Genomic DNA, 19,638 nt, shown 5'->3' on the forward strand with positions numbered 1-19,638 from the left:
AGCGCGTCACAGGTCGACCTCCCCCGGCGAAAACCAAACTGGAGATTGCTGAGGCTATCACCAGCTTCCAGATGAGCATTTAGCCTGCATAATATGAGTCTTTCAAAAAGCTTTCCAACGCCATCTAGCAGCGAGAGAGACCTATAGCTTGAAGGCTCAGCCTGTGGTTTGGCATTTCCCTTGTATAATAGAACCAGCCTCGCAACCTTCCACCTGGCCGGGAAAACGCCCATCACAAGGCACTTATTGAACAAATCCAGTAGCATAGCTGGTATCGCCCTCGCCAGTTCTACGACCATCTCGTTAGGGACGCAATCGGGACCTGGAGCCTTCCCCCTTGGCAACCTGGAAACAACCAAGGCCAACTTGTCCATGCTAAAGAGCTCAGCTTGGAGAGCAGGATGCGTCGGAGCAACTCCAACCGGCCATGTCACCACTGGTCGAGAAGGAAATAACGCAGTGGCGATTACTAGCTCTCGGCCCTCAGTAAAGCGAGTCCTGGCACCTAGTTTCTTCATAACTACCCTATAGGGAAGTCCCCAGGGATCCTCGTCCACCAGAAGGCAGAGTTTCTTCCAAGATTCAACCTGGGCCAGATGAATAGCCCTTCTCAACTCCTTCCTGGCAGAGGAGTAGGCTTACCGCTCTCTGGCCCTCTCCTCAGCGTCGTCTCTCCGACCTGCGCGCTTGTACCTTCTGCGCGCCCTGAAGCTAGCCCGGCGTAGTGCTGCTATCTCGTCCGTCCACCAGTGCACCGTTTTACGGTCTCGTAGCACGGCGCGACGAGGCATGGAGTGGTCGCACAGATCTACTAAAATATCGTTGAGAGCACCAGCCATCGCATCCGGGTCCACCCCATCTGAGAGAGTAAGCTCTTGAGGAGCATTGGTGAGCCGTGTTCGTAACTCCGTCCAATCGAGCTTCCTGACCGCCCACCTACGAGAGACGTGGGGTATATTTAACTCGAATTGGGGCCTTTTAGCCAACTCATAGGTAATATAACGGTGGTCGCTCTCTGAATTCAGGTCCGATCGAACTCGCCAATTCCTGATTTCCGCGCATGGCTCCAGGCGAGCGAAGGTAACATCAACAATCGACTGAGCATTGTACCTAACGTAGGTGGGGGAAGAACCGATATTGTAAGACATTAAGTCGAGTGAGACGACAAAGTCCACCAGGAGATCACCCCTTGCGCCGTCCCTCGGGCATCCCCAAATCGCTGAGTGAGCATTCAAGTCTCCCCCCCCCCCCACCACGACTTGACAATTCTGGTGAACACGGATCGATTCATCCAAGCAGCAGAGATATTCCTCAAACTCAGCCGCACTACAATTAGGAGTATAGTAGCAGCTGTAAATCACCAGGCTCCCCAGCTTGATCCAAGCAAAGCCCGTTCCACTACCCTTGTTCTCGATGGGAGGCGCTGAGTGGCCAACAGCGACCGCAGCACACTTATTATCATTGCTAGAGACCCAGTTCGCATCATCCGATGGTTTGCGCAGCTGCTCCGATACAAGTACAACATTGAGTGATTGATCCAACACCGTCTGCTTAAGGAGTTGCTGGGTCACCCAACAATGGTTCAAATTGATTTGCATGCACCGGATCATGGTAAGTGGCCTGATATAGCACCACTATTCGAGGGTTTGAGAGCTTCCTTCCTGGCTTTGCATGCACCCGAACCTGGTTCGTGTGTGAAGCGCACGAAGCCAGCCCTCTCACAAGCAATACACCGATCTTTATCCGCCGTGCACTGCTTCTGCTCGTGGCCCGGTTCACCACTCCGTCTGCAATTCAGGGACAGATCCGGCCCAGAGCAATTACTACTCCTGTGCCCGAAGCCATGACAGCGGAAACACTTCTCTGGTTCCGGCCGTCTAGGACGTACACGGCACATAGTCCATCCAACTGGGATCCGGGTTACGGCAGAAGCAGAAGCTCTGGTCATTCTGGCCGTCGCAATTTGCTGGCCAGACCTAGTGGAACAGAGACCTGTGATTTACACAGCATGTTGGTCGTAAATGGCGGCTTGATCGTCCTCGGCTCCAGGTATTGCCGCCCGAAATGCAGCGAGGACCTCGCCTTCAGTCGCCACCGCATCGAGGTCGACAATATCAACTACGGCGTACTGACCAAGGTTCGACACCGCACCGACCGCTTCTTCCAACCTGGTAGCAATGGCGGAAGACAGCTTCTGAGCTGCTTCGACCGAACCAACACCTTTGGCTAGCTCGACCAACAGATGCCCGTCCCTAGTCCTGCGCATCCCGGTTACCTGCGCGCCAATTTCCGCCAGATTGAGTTCGCTATTTTGTCTTACTCTACGAACGGTGTCCGCGTATGACGAGCCGGCAGCCACCTTGACTAAAACCGCCGGGGGCTTAGCCCTGAGCTTCGCCCCAGTCCTCAGAGGTATAGGGAGGCCCATTGCTCTTCCACTGGGAGGAGCTGTGGTTTTTTTTCTGCCAACAACTTCCCTCCACCCTTCGTCATCCATCTCCATCGCCGATTCAGCTCCAGTATCGGCGTGATTTTCCACCGCTGATGGCCCCAGTGCACCTGCCTTGGCTGCGCGACGTCTTGACGACCCCTTCTTCCGGCGCTCCTGCTCGCTCTCCCACCAATTAGGAGTCAGAACGGTGTCAGTTCCGACGTCCACCATCTCAGGCCTGATAAAGCTCCTGTCCCTTGGGCCAGTCACTAGTTCGTCTCTCAGTTTCTTAGTTGGGGGAAGAAGTGGAGATCTCACTTCGTTCATTGCTGATTTCAGCGAGGATTTTATGTACGCCAGTCCTGCCTCAATCTGGTTCTCACTGCCCTCCACAGTGGAGGTGAGTGTAGAGATGGTGCCCTTTCTTTTACTCCTTATCACTGGTGTATTTTCCCCGTCGGTACACGGTCTAGCGCCCCCCCCCCCCAGTCCAGGATTTGGAGACCCAACCACCCCGACACCCGAGACATTCGATTTCCATGACGTCATCATTGACATCGGGGTTGCCGTGATTCATGCTTCTGCGGCTCAGAGCTAACTAACTACGCGCCACCCTGTATAATATACAGTGTGCAGGTAGTCCGAGCAGTTCCGTGTGCTATTTGCTTAGTATATCTATTCCGGCTGAGAGCCGCCCGAAATCGCGAGAACGAGCTCGGCGATAGCGGCGACGACCGTTCGCCGGCTGAACTTTGGCCAACCTCAAGCCGATAAGAAAAGTAATAAACGTTACTCCTACCTTAATCCGTAGTCGTACAAACGTAACTTAAAACTGCCCTTATGGGGAAGGTTCTTATGGGACCGACTCAAAACCGACACCGATCCTTGCGCGCACTTTTCAGGCACCTCNAAACTATAATCGTTCGCAATCGTGTCAATAAAAAGGTCGCCCCGATAAGAACCGTCCGCAGTCGTGTATCACCGGTACAAACGTAACTTAAAACTGCCCTTATGGGGAAGGTTCTTATGGGACCGACTCAAAACCGACACCGATCCTTGCGCGCACTTTTCAGGCACCTCAAGGTACAAAAATCACAAAAAACTGTTAATAATTGTCGGCTGGAGGCGCAATAATATCAAGACAGTGCTAATACGCATGCTACCGCTAAGACAGCCACCGCTGAAGTTAAGTTATAACTACCTACCAATAATGATTATGAATAGGTATAAGTTATAACCAAGGTTCAGGACTTATAGCAATCGCATACTTTTTTTTATTTATTATAAAATGTAGCAGAGTGCGAAATAAAAAAATTTCTCAATGCCGTGGTACTAAGATTTGAATGTGCATATTTTTGCATATTTCATAAATTTTTTCGGAATCTGCTTATTTTTACGTTATTGTGCTTAATTTGCATATTTTAGAAAAAATTTTGAAATTTCAATTTCACAAATTTCACCGGATCTAAAAAAGATCATGGTGTAATGCAGCTTACTCGCAGTCTTATGTACCTATTTACTATATACAACTCACAACTCCTTATAATTTTCGTGGTTTGAAAAAATTTTGATGGCCTGATTTCCAGTATCGTTACATTATTATATAATATGTTGGGATACGAGCGATACGATAATTGTAATATATTGCAGTTATTAAACGTTCTTTGAAACTAAAGGTATTTCCGGTAAATGTAAAATTATTTATTTATTGATTTCAATGAAAAATTTAATTTGTAATTTTTCCCATCATTATATACTTGACGAATAAAATTCAAAAAACTCAGAAATTTAAGAAACAAGTTAACAATCAGTAGGTTTTTTTAAATTTTTTATATTAAGTAAGTACACTAGTTGTAATTAATAATTATTAATAAAATAATAAATATATTAAATGCATATTTTTTAATTTTTTTAAGCATATTTTACGGGTTTTAAGTGCATATTTTAGCTCTTATTATTGTTTTTTTAAGTGTTGTAAGTCCCAAACCCGGGTTATAACCAAGGCTGTGAATTAAATGCATTTGCATGTTTTTTTGCTACACAGTATAATAAAATGAATTCTCCAAAATTTGTTTTGACTTATGTCTAGTTCAAATACCAAACCTTATTTGGCATATTTTTGAATTTTTCATTGGTTAGGGCATATTAATGCATATTGTTTTAATGATTTTTCATATAAATGCTTTTTTTTCGTAATATTTATATTTTTTCGGTCAATCTGTTCTAAACTAACATTAAATGTATATGTATAATCTATGACTTGTATAGTTTCATGAATATACTCTATATCCCTGTAGGCTTTCGTAGGATCTCAGTTGCCTTTGTGTCGTATCTTTATAGTTATTTATTTATTTATTTTTTTTTATTGATCTTGGACTGTGGCCATAAGCTGTAGAGTAGGTATTGTAGGTTTGTATTGTATAGGTTTGTATTGTAGGTTTTGGGACGGTAGGGGAGAACACAATATGTGTGTTAGATTTGGCAGAATTTCGAATGGGACAACCGTAGGTTTCTGCCATGCCCCGAGGGTGGGGGACCAGTTTACCAAATTACCCATGTTGACAATACAATACAATTATTCATCAAAAACTATAGAAGACATTAATCTTCACTTCCGAAATATCTTATTGAAGTGATTGAATCTATATGAATAATCGTGAAATGAGAACTGCCGGAGGTGAGTGATGGAGGGGGGGGGTACGGAGTGTCTCCATGAAGTATTTTATTCAATAATGTTCATTATCTGTTTGGCATTTCTAGTTCCAAACAAACATCAACATTCAACAAGATCATGTTAAACCCCACCAAGTTTGGGGGATCTTAAAAATTCACGTGTGTATTTACTGCTATGCTGTTTAATTGTTCGGGGCCCATTATTTAGCCACCCACTCATAGGCCTGCGTACCATCATTTATTTCACCCTCCCTTTAAAAAGCTTCGGTAGGCCTACAGGTAATAACTCTTTAGCCATGCAGGTAAATTCTAAACATATACCGTTCCATTTTTAACACAGAGACAGTTGTATGCTATAGGGTCATCGAACGATATCATTCAGCATAATTTTGGGCGCACACTAGTTGCCTCCTGGAGTCAAAAAGGTCAATAATTTTTATCAGGGGTGGATCCAGAAATGACAGATACTATTCATACTTAATAACATACTTTTTAATATTACCATTCTTTTGGGTAGTGGGATACTTTTTTATCGTTATAACGCTGAATATAAGAATCTAGGAAAAATAAGCCTCAATATCAAATTACTGTAAACAAAGCTCCGCCTATAGTAAAAAAAAGCCATGTACTAAATACATGATTCTTTTTTTTTAATGATTTACATGATTACATATAATCATAATATAATCATTATATTTATTTTATTAATTATTAAACAGTTTTATTATATTATTATGCATCTAATTTACTATAGGTACTAGGTGGTACATTTATTTGATTAAAAGGTTGTTACATAAAGGTAGTTATTTAAAAACAAATTATATTTAGTATATGATATTAAACAATGACTAATCATATCACGGTTAAAAATCATTCCATAAATAACATTCCTTAACATGCATTACTCCAGTGCTTCTCAAACTGTGGGCCGCGGCCCCCCAGGGGGGCGTGGCTATTTTACTGGAGGGCCGTGAAATATTTATATTTTTTGAACTATTTTCTATAGGCTTTGATTAAAGCATTTATGAACAAAAAAACTACAGTTATTTTCGACTTAAAATTAAATGGAGTCAATTTATCGTTATTTAGTTTTTAAATAACCGACCTTATATGATTAATCATTTTCGATAAAGTTTGATGTTAGATAACTTTTATTTAATAATAATAAAATTGCTATATGATCGGAGAAGTTTATCTCACATTAGATTAGATTATCGATAATCGATGATTACTGTAATAATATAAAACCGTAAATGTTATACTGAGTACATGTGAAGTTATACACGGTGATAAAATTGCAGATACATTACGGTCTATCCCTGTTTCCAATGATACTATTAAAGAAGAATAGACTGTATGGGGGATCATATCAAATCTCAATTATTAATTCAAATTTAAAATAGTGACAGTTTTGCAATACAACTCGATGAATCGACTGATCTTACCAATAATGCCCAGTTAATGGTATTTGTGAGATATCAATATAATCTACAAATACATGAAGATTTACTTTTTTGTGAAACTCTTTCTGAAACAACTAAAGGCATAGATATATTTAAAAAAGTAAATGATTTTTTTTGTTATAAACGAACTAGAATGGTCCAAATGTGTTGGCGTATGTACAGACGGAGCAGCAGTAATGACTGGTAGAATATCAGGGTTTAAAGCAGAAGTGACGAAAGTTAGTCCTGATGTAAGATTTGTTCATTGCATTATACATAGAGAGCATTTAACTTTTCGAAAAATTGGTTGTGAACTGAATTTAATTATGAATGACGTAGTATCAATGGTAAATATTGTGAAAACCCGTGCTCTTAATACACGACTTTTTAAGATTTTATGTGAAGATATGGGATCCAACCACAATACATTGCTATTCCATACTGACGTTCGCTGGCTATCCCGTGGTAAAGTTTTAAAAAGAGTTATAGAACTAAGTGATGAGCTCCGCATATTTATCCGTGAAATTAAACCCGATTTATCTGCACTACTAAGTAATGAAAAATGGATGTGTTTAGCTTCATATTTAGCCGACGTTTTCGATAAAGTTAATGAACTAAATGTATCTCTTCAAGGTCAAAGTACCAACATTTTAGTACTTACCTCAAAACTTCAAGCATTTAATAAAAAATTGTCTTCTTGGTTGTCGCATTTAACAATGGAGATACCTCAATGTTTACGAGTTTACATGATTTTCTTACCGTTAATGAGCTTTTTATAACAACTTCAGTTGCAAGTGTAATAACTGAACATATGTCTTCAATGCTACAATTTTTATCTAAATATTTTCCTAATTTAAATATAAATAATTTATACAATTAGATAAAAACACCATTTTCTACTTCTTTGAAATATGATCATATTCCATGGTCTATCAAAGAGCAATTAATTGAAATTAGAGAAGACTCCACTCTTGAATCTGAATTTCATGAAAAAGAACTAAGTGAATTTTGGTTGAGACGACAACAAGAGTACCCATTAATTTCAAAAGCGGCTTTACTTATATTAATTCATTTCGCTTCGACATATCTTTATGAAACTGCATTTTCACAACTACAAATAATAAAAAAACCAACATAGATCATGCCTTTCACAACATTCATTAAAAGCGAACTTGCGCATTGCAGTTTCAAATATTACACCAGACATCAATATGCTATGCAAAAATATACAAGCCCACCCGTCGCATTAATAGCAATCAACATTTTTTTTGAATATTTTAGTATAGTTTTATAATTATTACCAATTTATTTACATTTATACATATTTAAATTTCAATACTATTATAAAGTTTTTTCAAAAGTTAATTAAAAAAACAATAATTTACTGTGCATTTTATTGATTTATCAATGTAAAAATAGTACATGCAATTTAAATATATAATTGAGAAAAAATAATTAATGATTTTAATTGAAGGGGCCTTGACAGTTTTATATTAAAGTTAGGGGGCCCTGTGTCAAAAAAGTTTGAGAAGCACTGGTATAGATGCAGCGGTTAATGAGCAAAAAATAAAAATTTTTTTTACAATCATAGTATTATTTTTATATTGTATTATTTGTAATATATGTAAAATTATTACATACATTACATTCCGGTTTTAACATACACACAACATGTGGATATAATATTTGAAAAGCTATTACATACTTTGAGACTTCTTGTGGTATTTCTATTCGAAATATTGGAGAAATTATGAATCATCATTCCACAACCAGGAGCAAAATGTCAATCGATCAATTAGATATCAGCAGCTGAGCGAATTCTGTTCTTAATGTAAGTCCACATGTAGACTTGACGGAATAAAACAAAAGGGGGTGAAGTGGCCGAGTCGACCAAAGCTGCGGTTGCACCACGCACCGTCATCGGTTCGAATCTCTTTCACGGGCGGCATCGCTCTTCCAGCAGTCATGAAGCCTAGAGAGGGATGCCGCCGCCCCCACCCGGTTGTATAGAATCATTACTCTTATAATAAAATATACAAGTATAGTTGCAATCTGCTATCATTGTCTTTTGTTTTTGTACTTAATTAAAAAAATGTTGTAGGTAAAAATATTTTAAAAATGATTTAGTAGCATTGATTTCCAATGTTGTGGCTAACTGCCATTAGAAAATCTAATATACTTATATCATTATTTTTAATTTGTATACATACGTCTTTTAAGCGGCTTTCAGTTAATTGTTTTGTACTAAGTTTTATACTTCCATTATTTCTTACACAACTTAACGTCAATTTTGCTTGGTCTGCAGCAATTTCCATTTTCATTTTTTTGATCAAATAGAGTCCAATGCCAATTACTTTTATTACTATATATTTTAATCTCTTCTATTTCAAATGTATGTTTATAACTAAATAGTTTTAAATATTGGGTTTATTATTTTATTAAATATTATTATGATATAAAAGTATACAAAAATGATATGTCATATGTATGGTTATAGATATATGGCTATAGATAAATAATAATATATTGTTTAAAAATTAAAAATGATGAAATGTATACTTTAATTAAAAAGTGTTATGTATTTAGTTGGTACGAGGCTTTTACCAGATCTGGGTCAGACTCAGACTTAAGTACATAATATGTGTACAGTCGAGTAACGTTTAGTAGATTTCCAACACTCGTTCTCGTTTTGTACGAGTTGTACGATATTATTATTTTTAAGCGATTTTAAATTGTTACCACACTAGTTTTTAGAATGAATCAATGTCATTGTATATTATACCTAAGATTGATGTTTTTTAATTGAACTATATATTTTTAACATCCTAAATAACCTAATGACTTAGTATATGACAATTTATAATGTATATATAACACATGTGTTACAAAATTATACATACAATTATCAATTAATATTACTTTTATATTATAATTGTTTTTGTACCTATAAGTCTCATATTTTCAATAAAAATAAAAAAAAAATAAAAAAAAAATAAATAAATTATGTTCATTTTATAAATTCATCTATTTATGTCGAATTTTTTGGTGAAGTTTATGAACCACTACTTAATTCTGTACGGGAGGAAAATAGTGTATATTAACCTTTTTATTTACGATCAGGGCGAGAGACAATTCGTATATTTTGGGAGGCAACCAGTATGCACCGACAATTATGTTTAATATTAGAAAATGCCAGAGTTTGGAACGTTCATTGAAAAAAATGAATGCTTTCAATGAGTCGTACATTTAATTTTTTAGTATTTTTACAATAGGAATAATAATAATAATATAGTAAAATTAATACATTTATATTTCAAATACATATTTATTAATTGATAAATAAATCGAGAGTCTTAAAAATCGTTAACATTCATTAAAATATAAATGTTGTTCACGTTCACGTTCACTTAGAAAACATCTAAATAACGAGTGACGTCCTAGTATATCGTTCACTAAATTTGCTTTCATCATGAACTTTATGTAATAAAAAGTAAAGACCAACTGAACAAACGTAAATACTACTATTAGGCCGCGTGCACATTGGAAAGTGTTGCGCGGTGAGCGGTGGGCGATAAGCGGCGAGCGTTGACAAAAATAAATCAAACACGGTAATTCTATCGGTGCTGTGTACACTGACCTTGGGCGTTGAGCGTTAGCGATGCGCTGTGCGCGATGCGTTGTTTACTTTTCAAGACAGCTTGAATTGTGAGCGTTGTATTTATATTTTGCATTGGTACCTATTAATTAAAACGTATTTTATAAAACATCATGAGCTCTCAAAAAGTACATTTAACAAATGCAAGTCGAAAACTTCTCATTTCAGAAGTGCAAGGAAGACCATCTTTATGGAATGATAGACACCCCGATTATAAAAAAACCGAAAAAACCAATAAATTGTGGGATGAAATTGGAGCTGTTGTTGGATACTCGGGTAAATAATATTTTTTTATGAAATAAAATGTATAGATTTAAAAAAATTATATTATTATATTATTATATTATTATATTATAATTAATGTTTAAATCAAACTTCAATGGCAAATACTCAATACATTGTACGTTCTTATATTATAATACAAAACAATTTTTAAATATTTAAGATTTAAATTGATAAGTTATAAGTACAATAGAATGAACAAAATATTTAATGATCTAAAAAATAATTTGCAAATTCATCTCTTATTTCTTTTGCTCTAATTGATCCTCTACGAGCACCACCGTGATTATATCTTTCTTGAAATTCATTTGATTGGTTTCCTTGAGATTGACGTATCATTTCTTGACAGTAATCTAAATCACTATCTCCATCTTGTACACGAATTAAATTATGTAGGATACAAACACATTTTATAATGTGTATAGCTTTATCAGAACTTACTTCAATGTCTTTTCCCAAAATTCGCCATTTCGCGCGTAATATGCCAAAAGCACATTCTACGCATTTCCTGGCTGCAGATAAGCGCTTATTATAATTTTCTCTGATGTAGTTGAGGTTTCGACTAGGGAAAGGTCTCATAAGAAAATTCTTTAAAGGATACGCTTCGTCACCTATTAATACATGGGGTAGTTTTATTGTAGATCCAGGTAATTCTTTATCAGGAGGCACATTAAATGTATTTGTATTTAGAAGTTGAAAAAGTGTAGATGCTGCAAATATTCCTCCGTCACTTTGTTTGCCCCTAGCTCCCACCTCAATAGTAATAAATTTTTTATCAGCATCTGCAACACCTTGAAGCACTAATGAAAAATATTTTAAATAATTGAAGTAGCTTGAGCCACTATTCACAGGACATTTGATTTGACAATGCTTTCCATCAATGCATCCTATACAATTGGGAAATTTCCAACGCCTATAAAAATCATCTGAAATTTTTTCCAATTGTTCTTGACTTGGGACTGGCATAAATTCGATAACAAGTTCATCCCAAATTATTTTACAGGTTTCGTGTACAATTTTTCCAACGGTCGAAGCGCCCATTCTTAATGTAACAGCTAAATTTCGGAATGAAAGGCCCGTGGATAAATATCTATTTAAAAACAAATAAATGCAATTTAGGTTACTAAATTAAAGCTATAAAACCAATGTCTGAAAATGAATAACCATTGCTGTTTTTATTTTCGCCTTATATAGATTACAGCATATAATGACTTTAGCGTATAGATTCCTTTATTAAAAAAATCGAGCCGTCGCGGGACGCCTGGCAGATGTGAAACATCAAAAATTTTTTATTGTAATAATGTTGAAAATAGATGGTGAATAAGATGACTATGAAATAATTTTTAAATTAATATCATAAGACTATTTTGTTTTTTATTTATTTATTTTTTTTATTTATTACATTTACTTTTAACTTAATATGTTATTTTGTATTATTTATAAAAAAATTTGACTTGTTTAATTAAATCTGTGATAACATTGATAACGGAAAAAATAAAATGTTTCACATCAATAATTATTATGATAATGGGATTTATAAATAGTGTAGGAAATTAGTGTTGTGCTTAAATAAAAAAAAAGCGGGTAAGTGGATGTCGCTATGCTGTACATTAGGGGGTGGGATGGACCTCGGTCATAGAGTACGTTACTATAATGTGTTTGTTAAATTTGAATGCAATGATAGGTATCATTGTATACGAAAAACGATTCTGAACGGAGATGGATTTGTCAGTCTAGAATATATTACATTTAAATATTGTTATTATTTTATTTTAACGCGTGAATTTTGATTTCGTGAAAATTTAAACACTCATAAAATTTTTTTAATTGAATAATCATCAATTTTTTTTATAATTATTCTAAGCTTAACTTACGGACAACCTGGTATTAAATTTTCAATTCTTAGCTTTTAATAAACAATGTTTATACATTTTTAACTATACAGAATAATTGCCAAATATTCGTGATTTTGACGATTTTCGTCAATATTAGCACTTATAAACGCTTATAAAAAAAATTGTGCCTATGTATTTTTATAATTTTTGAATGGGAGTTAGAACAACTTACGAGTATGTGGATCCTCCTGTTAAATTTTCAAGTATTTTGCCCCAGCTAAATTTTTTTTATCAACATTTATAAAAAAAAAAAAAATAAATTGATTATTTCAAATTCCTATAAATAGATTAAAAGTTAGTGAAATAATTTGAAAATAAAACTATATAGAGAAAATGTCAATTTAAACAACTGGTAAAATTTTCAAGTTTCTACGACTTATACTTTTTGAATAATAACAAATATAAAAAATCGTTTGAGGCTAAACCGTTTTAAAAAATACTTATAAAAATTTAAAATTTCAATTGTCTATAAATAGCTCAAAAAAAGTCAAAACCCTTTGAAAATTTAACTCTGTATAGACAACGCTAATATAAACATTTGTTGAAAATTTCAAGTGCTTATAGTAATTATTTTTTGAGTTATAGTAAAATTAAATTTTCCTTTTTGTCAAAAATTGGTTTTGCGTAAAAATTCCCGTTTTTCCGTTACTTTTTTAAGGTTTTTCCCGACGCTTTTGAAAAGTATTGGCAAAACTTTTGACCCCCCAAAGTACCAACTAAATTCACTTTCCTTTCAGAAACGGTACTACTTTTGAAAATCGAAACATTATTACTGCTCCAAATGTTGTCGTCAGACACAAAAAAAAAAAACTAAATAACTAAAAAAACTCACATCATTGTAAAATCAATACATTCATCACTTCGTTCAGAATCTAAAATTAACTAGATATAGATAGATAAAATCATTTTTTTTTTAACAAATAACTTTAAAAGACACTACCTCAAAATTTAAATGTATAATAATAATTAAAAATTAAAATACAATTATATTCTTTTAACAATATTTACATAAAATGCATACAAATAAGATCTCTTACTACTTATTATATTTACTGCTAATGTACAGGGCCGGCTCAAGGTATATACGATTTTCTACCCAACGGTTTTAGATATAAAATAAATAAATAAAATATCTTNCGAACTTTCGAACTTAGTGCCATGGTGCTCTACGTCACTACACTAAAATAAAATAATGTTGTACACAACGCTCATCGCGTCCTGTTTAATATACACACTTCACAGCTCACCGCTCAACGTTTGCCGCTTATCGCCCACCGCTTACCGCGCAACGCTTTCCAATGTGCACGCGGCCTTACTCTTACAGTGGACGCCGCTTATAAGACTCACGAATACAAAGGTTCAGTCGCTTATTAGATTCAGAATTGTCTGAAACGGTCCGGACGTATCCAAATACGTTATAAAAAATATGGTTATAAGCTCAACAATGCGTTTATAAGACTCAAATTTTGTAAAAAAAAAAAATGGTAAAATTAAACATTTTTTGTCAAAATTTAGAAATAAATTAATGTTTTTTGCTTTATTATGTGTGTATGTACAACAAATTGTATCGTCTTTCACATTTTCCAATATATTTCCGGAATATTAGTTTATAACTAAAAAAAAAAACGAAATCACAATTTTTTTTCATAAATAATAAATAGGTACGTTATACATACATCTTTTATAATTTTTTACATGTATTGTAATTTTAATTTTTTTATCAGAATTTTTTTAAATTTATTCAATTATACGTATGTCATATGTAATACCTATGTATTAGAGTATTAAAATTAAAGAAAAATATGTAGTAAAATAAAATTCACAAATATGTAATTAATTTTTTTTCCCACTTCGCCTATAAGATTCATTCGGTTTTAAGACTCACTTTGTGCTGGTTCCAATGTGAGTATTATAGGCGGCGTCCCCTGTATAACCATTTGAAGGGGTATCGCACTAACGAGGGAGGGTCTTAGTATTTTTATTAGATTGTGGATAATGCCATACATCTGGTGACATCTGGTATAGTATAATATATTAATGTGGTGCAGTATGTGTAACAGGCGTAGACAAAGTACGCCACTACTGTGACTTTAAATAGTTAAAGGTTTTAAGTAGTCTTAATTTTTCAAAAAATGCAAATTTTATAACATTTATACATATGTTTTTTTTTTAAATTATTAAAAATTTTTCTGTACACATTTTCCTGATTATTTTTTTATACGAGTAATAACTATAATTGTTTATGATTCAATGATATATGTAATTATTAGCTATTTATTTTTTAATATATCTGTTTTGTATTTATTAATTATTATTTTTAGAAAACAGACTTTTTTCCGGGACTTTTTTATCCCGAGACTTTTTTCTTACCATCATATAAAATACTATATGATTAAGCGTAAGTTGATAAAATATATTGGGGGGAGGGGTTGAAGCCCCACTATAAACTTCCAATGTGGAGTTCTTCCAGGTGCTTTTCCAACTTTTGGACCGAGTGAAAAAGTCGACACGTTAAGTAGAAAAATTATATCATATCGAAAATATCATAACATATCTAAAATAGCTTAAAAAGCGTTAAATATTTTTCAAGTATCTCTGTTAATTGTTTTTGAGTTACCTGCACATTTATAAAAACAATACGAGTTTGTCGAAAACTGGCTTGATATTACGGCAGAGGGTGTTTTAGTGTTTAGGGCTGAACCGCGTAATTGAGGCCTTTAACATCGAAAAATTAGCTATTATTCAGGGGGTGTGCCGTTATTACCACTTACAATAGACATTTATTATTAGATCTGCATACGTTGAACAAAACCAACATAACTCAAATTTGGTACTTTTATCTTATACTAACAGATCCACAACATTTTCCTCTACAAAATGATAGACGAACATTGTCACAGATTAGTGTTAAGTAGTACTTATAATATTTTTTGTTTTTATTGCATTCATGAATGTTACCTAATTAATTTAATATTAATTAAAGATTTGTATCACCGAAATAACTTAAAATTATGTTCTAGGATAAAATTTGAATTTGAATTTAAATTCCTTCAAAAATCCAAATTTGTATACTTGTATATTTAAGCTATGAGGGCGAGTATAATAAGCACCTACATCGCATTTCATAATTAGGAAGAATAGTACACGTTGACGTATGATGTTGTTAACTTAAAATCAGGTTGCCAATACGTTTTTACAATTTAAAGTTTGGGGTCCCATTTTTACATAGACTACGATAACGATTCACTATGGATTCCCTGTAGCAGTAGCATGTATCATAAAAAAATAGGTGTTGCTCAAATAATTTTAGGTGACCTACCCCTCATTATACTGTTATACCGACCTAAAAATGTCCTATTTTTTCTTTTATCAATACCTACCCCCCTCCCCCCCATATTTAAGGTGTTTTCTGAGCAACACTCGGACCTTATGTTATAAGCCACTGCCCTGTAGGCAGATCAGCTGACCTAGAGTTATTTCAAACTTCAATATTGCCCAGTAGTACCAAATGACAAAGTAGCAAAAATGACGTGTAGAGCAGTTTGTACCTCACTCCCCAATTTAACATAATATAACATTTGTTTATTAACGTTAGCCAAAATACGACTATTATACGACCACTGTGGTAATCTGGTTATCATATCTTATCAATATTGGCATTTCGTTTGTGTACAACAACTGTGTGGCTTAAGGTTTTTATTATTTTTTACTTATTGTCTTAAATTGTGGTATTTCTGTGTAATGAAATTGTTATAAGAAGTTGTATTAGGTTCTGTGGTATTATAGTTGATAAAGAATGGATAGGCCATTAGCCTTTATCATACGATCTGAAATAGTTGATGTAGGTGCGGCTATACCTACTACGAGACAGGCACCTTCGTGAGACAGAAATATTATCTTCTTTTTTTTTAACGAGGCACCTAATATTCTAAGCATAGGCGTGGCCTATCCATTGATATCCTTGATTCGGAGTAGCGGATCGTAGATGTAGACATTCTTTGTCTTTTGTACAGCGCAGCGTCAATTCAGGCATTGAATGACTACATGCACTGCATAACTTTGTTTATTTAATCGTTTGTTATTGCCATTTAATATTATTCAAATATATTTGTTTTTACTGTGTAATACACCGTTTACACCACAACTGCGGCAACAGTTTTCGGTATGTACTAGATTGATAAAAAAATAGTATCACATCGCGTTTGTCATTCACTGTATGTAAACACACTTAACACTTGTTATTTGTACTGTAACAAAAATCAAACAATATTATTTTTTGCTCGTTTTTTATCATCAGTACATCCGGTATCCAGTGGTGTATGAAATCAGCAGTTTCGCATCAGATTTCTTTGACATTTGTGAAAAACGATGAACTCAACCGGTAAGTACAAGACGTATCAATACATCATAAGTAGTATATCATGTGATTTAATAAGTAGAAACCAAATTACCCATAGTTAGCATTTCACTCAATAATGATTAATGTGTGAATGACCACCAGCTACTTTAGATTGCTTTACCCTATCCACAAATTTGATCAAAATATATTTATTCATTTTTATAATGTTTTTAATGTTTGTTGGAATTCATAATTTGTACAATAACCCTTTAAAACAATAGATATTGAATAATTTTAAAAGGATCTTTGAACCCTTGAATAAGTTTATAATTTATAATAATTGAAAAAATTTTATGTTCAAATATAGTTGTATAAATATACCTTAAAAAAAAAAAATTTACCCACAATGAAGTTATTAGTCGATTAAACTAAGTACCTAAATTATTTACATTAGAATTACGATCATTTCAAATTAATATTCAATCTATCACATTCGGAACAAGATATAATTTAATATGAAGTATACACAAATGTTACTCAAAACATTACACAAACACTTTATTAATCCAACACTTAAAAATCTTATTGGACCTATATTATTTGAAAATAAAGTATAAAAACTATACTTGAAATGAGTATGATATTAGTTGCAATAAATTATAATTGTTTTATTATATCTTGTCACATTTCACATTCTAAATTAAATTAATAAACAATATGCAGACTTAAACTAATTTAGTAGTAATAATTTCATTTTCAACAATTAAGAGTAATGTTATAAACCATTTATCAACAAATAACTTGTATGATTGAAAACTTTTCAATAATGTAAATGTTATGATTTTGCCCCGGGTGAACTAGGTTGTTAATTAAACTGTTTTTAAATGTTCATTTTGTTTTTCATTTTTTTTTATAAATTTATTAGTTATTGATATTCAACATATAGTAATCCCGTAGTCTTATAAATTACAAACGTGGTCCTATTAACCGTCAAGTGCTTACCTGTTGTTAATACATTTAATATTTTAATCATATATTAGTATAAATTACTAGTGATCATGATTTAAATAACCATTTCATCTTTCACTATATGTAATAATTTAAACTTTTTTAAATATCTTTTAATACAACTATTTTAAATATTCATGTCATTATTATTAACTATCCATTATTAATCTTTTTACTTAATTAATTATTATAGGTCAAAATGTAAAACAATCGATACAATGAACATATTTACTGATTGAAAGCATCAGAAATAATGTTTAAAAGGGTGTAAAAGAAGAAAACATCATTATAAAAGAAGAAAGTACCATAAAAAACATTTTGTTATTTGGCAGTCATAATTTGAGTAAAAGGTCAGAAATGAAAATAATTATATCAAATTTATGTTGAATTAATATGTTATTAAATTACTAGTTTTAGCATGGCTCCTTCAAAATCTATCAACCGTAATTCCAATTCAAAAAACTCTAGATTCAATTCAAGGTCAAAAAGCTCTTCGAACATTTTAAAAGTGAATGAAAAAAAAAAGTGAGTTTATGTAGGTTAGGTATTATGTATTATATTACTGTCTAATATAATTTATTTTAAATTAAAATCAATTTACAGATACTTGAAATTAATAAATGCTAAAGAAAAAACTAGTAAAAAATGGTATGATGTTACAGTACAAAATCCAAAAAGAGGCCGTACAACTTTAAAAAAATCAAGGTTATAACTGATAACTATCTATTGAAGTACAAACAACTGAAGTTAAAATATGATTTTAGTTCTAGTATCCCGATCAAGTGTAAGATTCAATGCCCACAGACTTCATGTTGTATACGTATTACCAACTTGTCCAGAAAAGTTTCCAAACATTTTCTTCATCAAATATTTTCTGAATTTGGAACAATAAAAAAATTAGATCTACATTTCAACACTTATGATAGAATTTCTAAAGGATTTTCATACATAATGTTTTCCACTCCAGAAGAATCTGAAAATGCTGTGATAACTATGGATAGATGTGAGTTTACATTTTCTATTTTAATAATTTTAATTTATGTAACTGGTTATAAATGATGATAGGTGAAATTGATGGATATGATATAATGTGTGAACTATGGTTCTTGCCATATATAGAAAACCGTGTAAGTTCTATTCTTCGTGGTGCAAGCAGTGGAGTTCGATACCAAAGAAATTCATCAAAGTGTATATCATCAACTTGTAATATACAACATTATTCTCAACTAGATGGACTGAGTTCTCATTCTGGAACTCTTTCTCATTCTCAAACGTCTTATGATTATTTACCTCCGAACAAATCTATCTCTGGGTCTTCAAGAAAATCATCTAGATTAAGATCTGGTTCTAAATCTTTACCAACACATCATTCTAAATCTCAAAGAAAATCTAATAATAGATCTCGTTCTAACTCTCGTAATAGATCCCGTTCTAACTCTCGAAATATAATAATAGATTCTAAGCGTTCAAAAAGTTCTCACTCTAGATTTTCAAAAAGATCTCATTACAGATATTCTAGAAAGCAATATTAATTTCATTAAAAATAAATAAGTATTAACTCTTTATAAATGATACAAACAAGTACAAATTATTATAAATATTATTATTATCGTTGTGGTTTTTTTTATAAATTACCAATAATTTATATTGTGCGTTGTAGTTTAAAATAAGGTTTTTTTAACTTTAATAAAGGAGAAGTCGTAAATATCACAAAATATAAATATATTTTTCAAAATGTTAATTAATTGTTATCTATACACTATTATATACTCTATTATACACTAACTATTATAAGATAGTTTTAAACATTTGAGTAAACATAAAATAATAAATAATTATTTATCAACAATTTATATAGTTATTTCATAACTAAATATCATCTTGATTTATTAAGACTATAATATGATAACATA

General features: G+C 33.0%; 4 protein-coding genes across 6 annotated transcripts; 2 read left to right on the forward strand and 2 right to left on the reverse strand.

Moving 5' to 3' along the window:
- Nucleotides 1-638: 638 nt before the first annotated feature.
- Nucleotides 639-1,610, reverse strand: LOC111029981. The gene has a single exon (XM_022309257.1). It carries the CDS (start codon nucleotides 1,608-1,610, stop codon nucleotides 639-641), a length of 972 nt encoding a protein of 323 aa, XP_022164949.1.
- A 5,133-nt stretch (nucleotides 1,611-6,743) lies between these two features.
- On the forward strand, nucleotides 6,744-7,684 carry LOC111029983 (SCAN domain-containing protein 3-like). Its single transcript, XM_022309260.1, has 2 exons — nucleotides 6,744-7,286; nucleotides 7,427-7,684. Exons 1-2 carry the CDS (start codon nucleotides 6,744-6,746, stop codon nucleotides 7,682-7,684), a joined length of 801 nt encoding a protein of 266 aa, XP_022164952.1.
- Nucleotides 7,685-10,175: 2,491 nt separating this feature from the next.
- LOC111029990 (serine/arginine-rich SC35-like splicing factor SCL30A) lies at nucleotides 10,176-19,347 on the forward strand. Of its 3 annotated transcripts, none has more exons than XM_022309268.1 (7): nucleotides 10,176-10,477; nucleotides 16,676-16,759; nucleotides 17,919-18,075; nucleotides 18,137-18,250; nucleotides 18,329-18,430; nucleotides 18,490-18,728; nucleotides 18,791-19,347. In XM_022309268.1, the coding sequence occupies exons 4-7, from the start codon at nucleotides 18,144-18,146 to the stop codon at nucleotides 19,255-19,257; spliced, it is 915 nt and encodes a 304-aa protein (XP_022164960.1). In that variant the 5' UTR covers nucleotides 10,176-10,477; nucleotides 16,676-16,759; nucleotides 17,919-18,075; nucleotides 18,137-18,143; the 3' UTR covers nucleotides 19,258-19,347. The 3 variants fall into 3 exon arrangements, with proteins under 3 accessions (XP_022164960.1, XP_022164959.1, XP_022164961.1); XM_022309267.1 differs by lacking the exon at nucleotides 10,176-10,477 and adding an exon at nucleotides 14,709-16,592; XM_022309269.1 differs by lacking the exon at nucleotides 10,176-10,477 and adding an exon at nucleotides 14,709-16,540.
- On the reverse strand, nucleotides 10,726-15,270 carry LOC111029984. Its single transcript, XM_022309261.1, has 3 exons — nucleotides 15,230-15,270; nucleotides 10,925-11,573; nucleotides 10,726-10,803 (listed from the first exon to the last, which is right to left on the reverse strand). The coding sequence occupies exons 1-3, from the start codon at nucleotides 15,268-15,270 to the stop codon at nucleotides 10,726-10,728; spliced, it is 768 nt and encodes a 255-aa protein (XP_022164953.1).
- Nucleotides 19,348-19,638: the final 291 nt, after the last annotated feature.

The sequence above is a fragment of the Myzus persicae genome, unplaced genomic scaffold, assembly GCF_001856785.1.
Source record: "Myzus persicae strain clone G006 unplaced genomic scaffold, MPER_G0061.0, whole genome shotgun sequence".
In the NCBI taxonomy this organism is placed as follows: Eukaryota; Metazoa; Arthropoda; class Insecta; order Hemiptera; family Aphididae; genus Myzus; species Myzus persicae.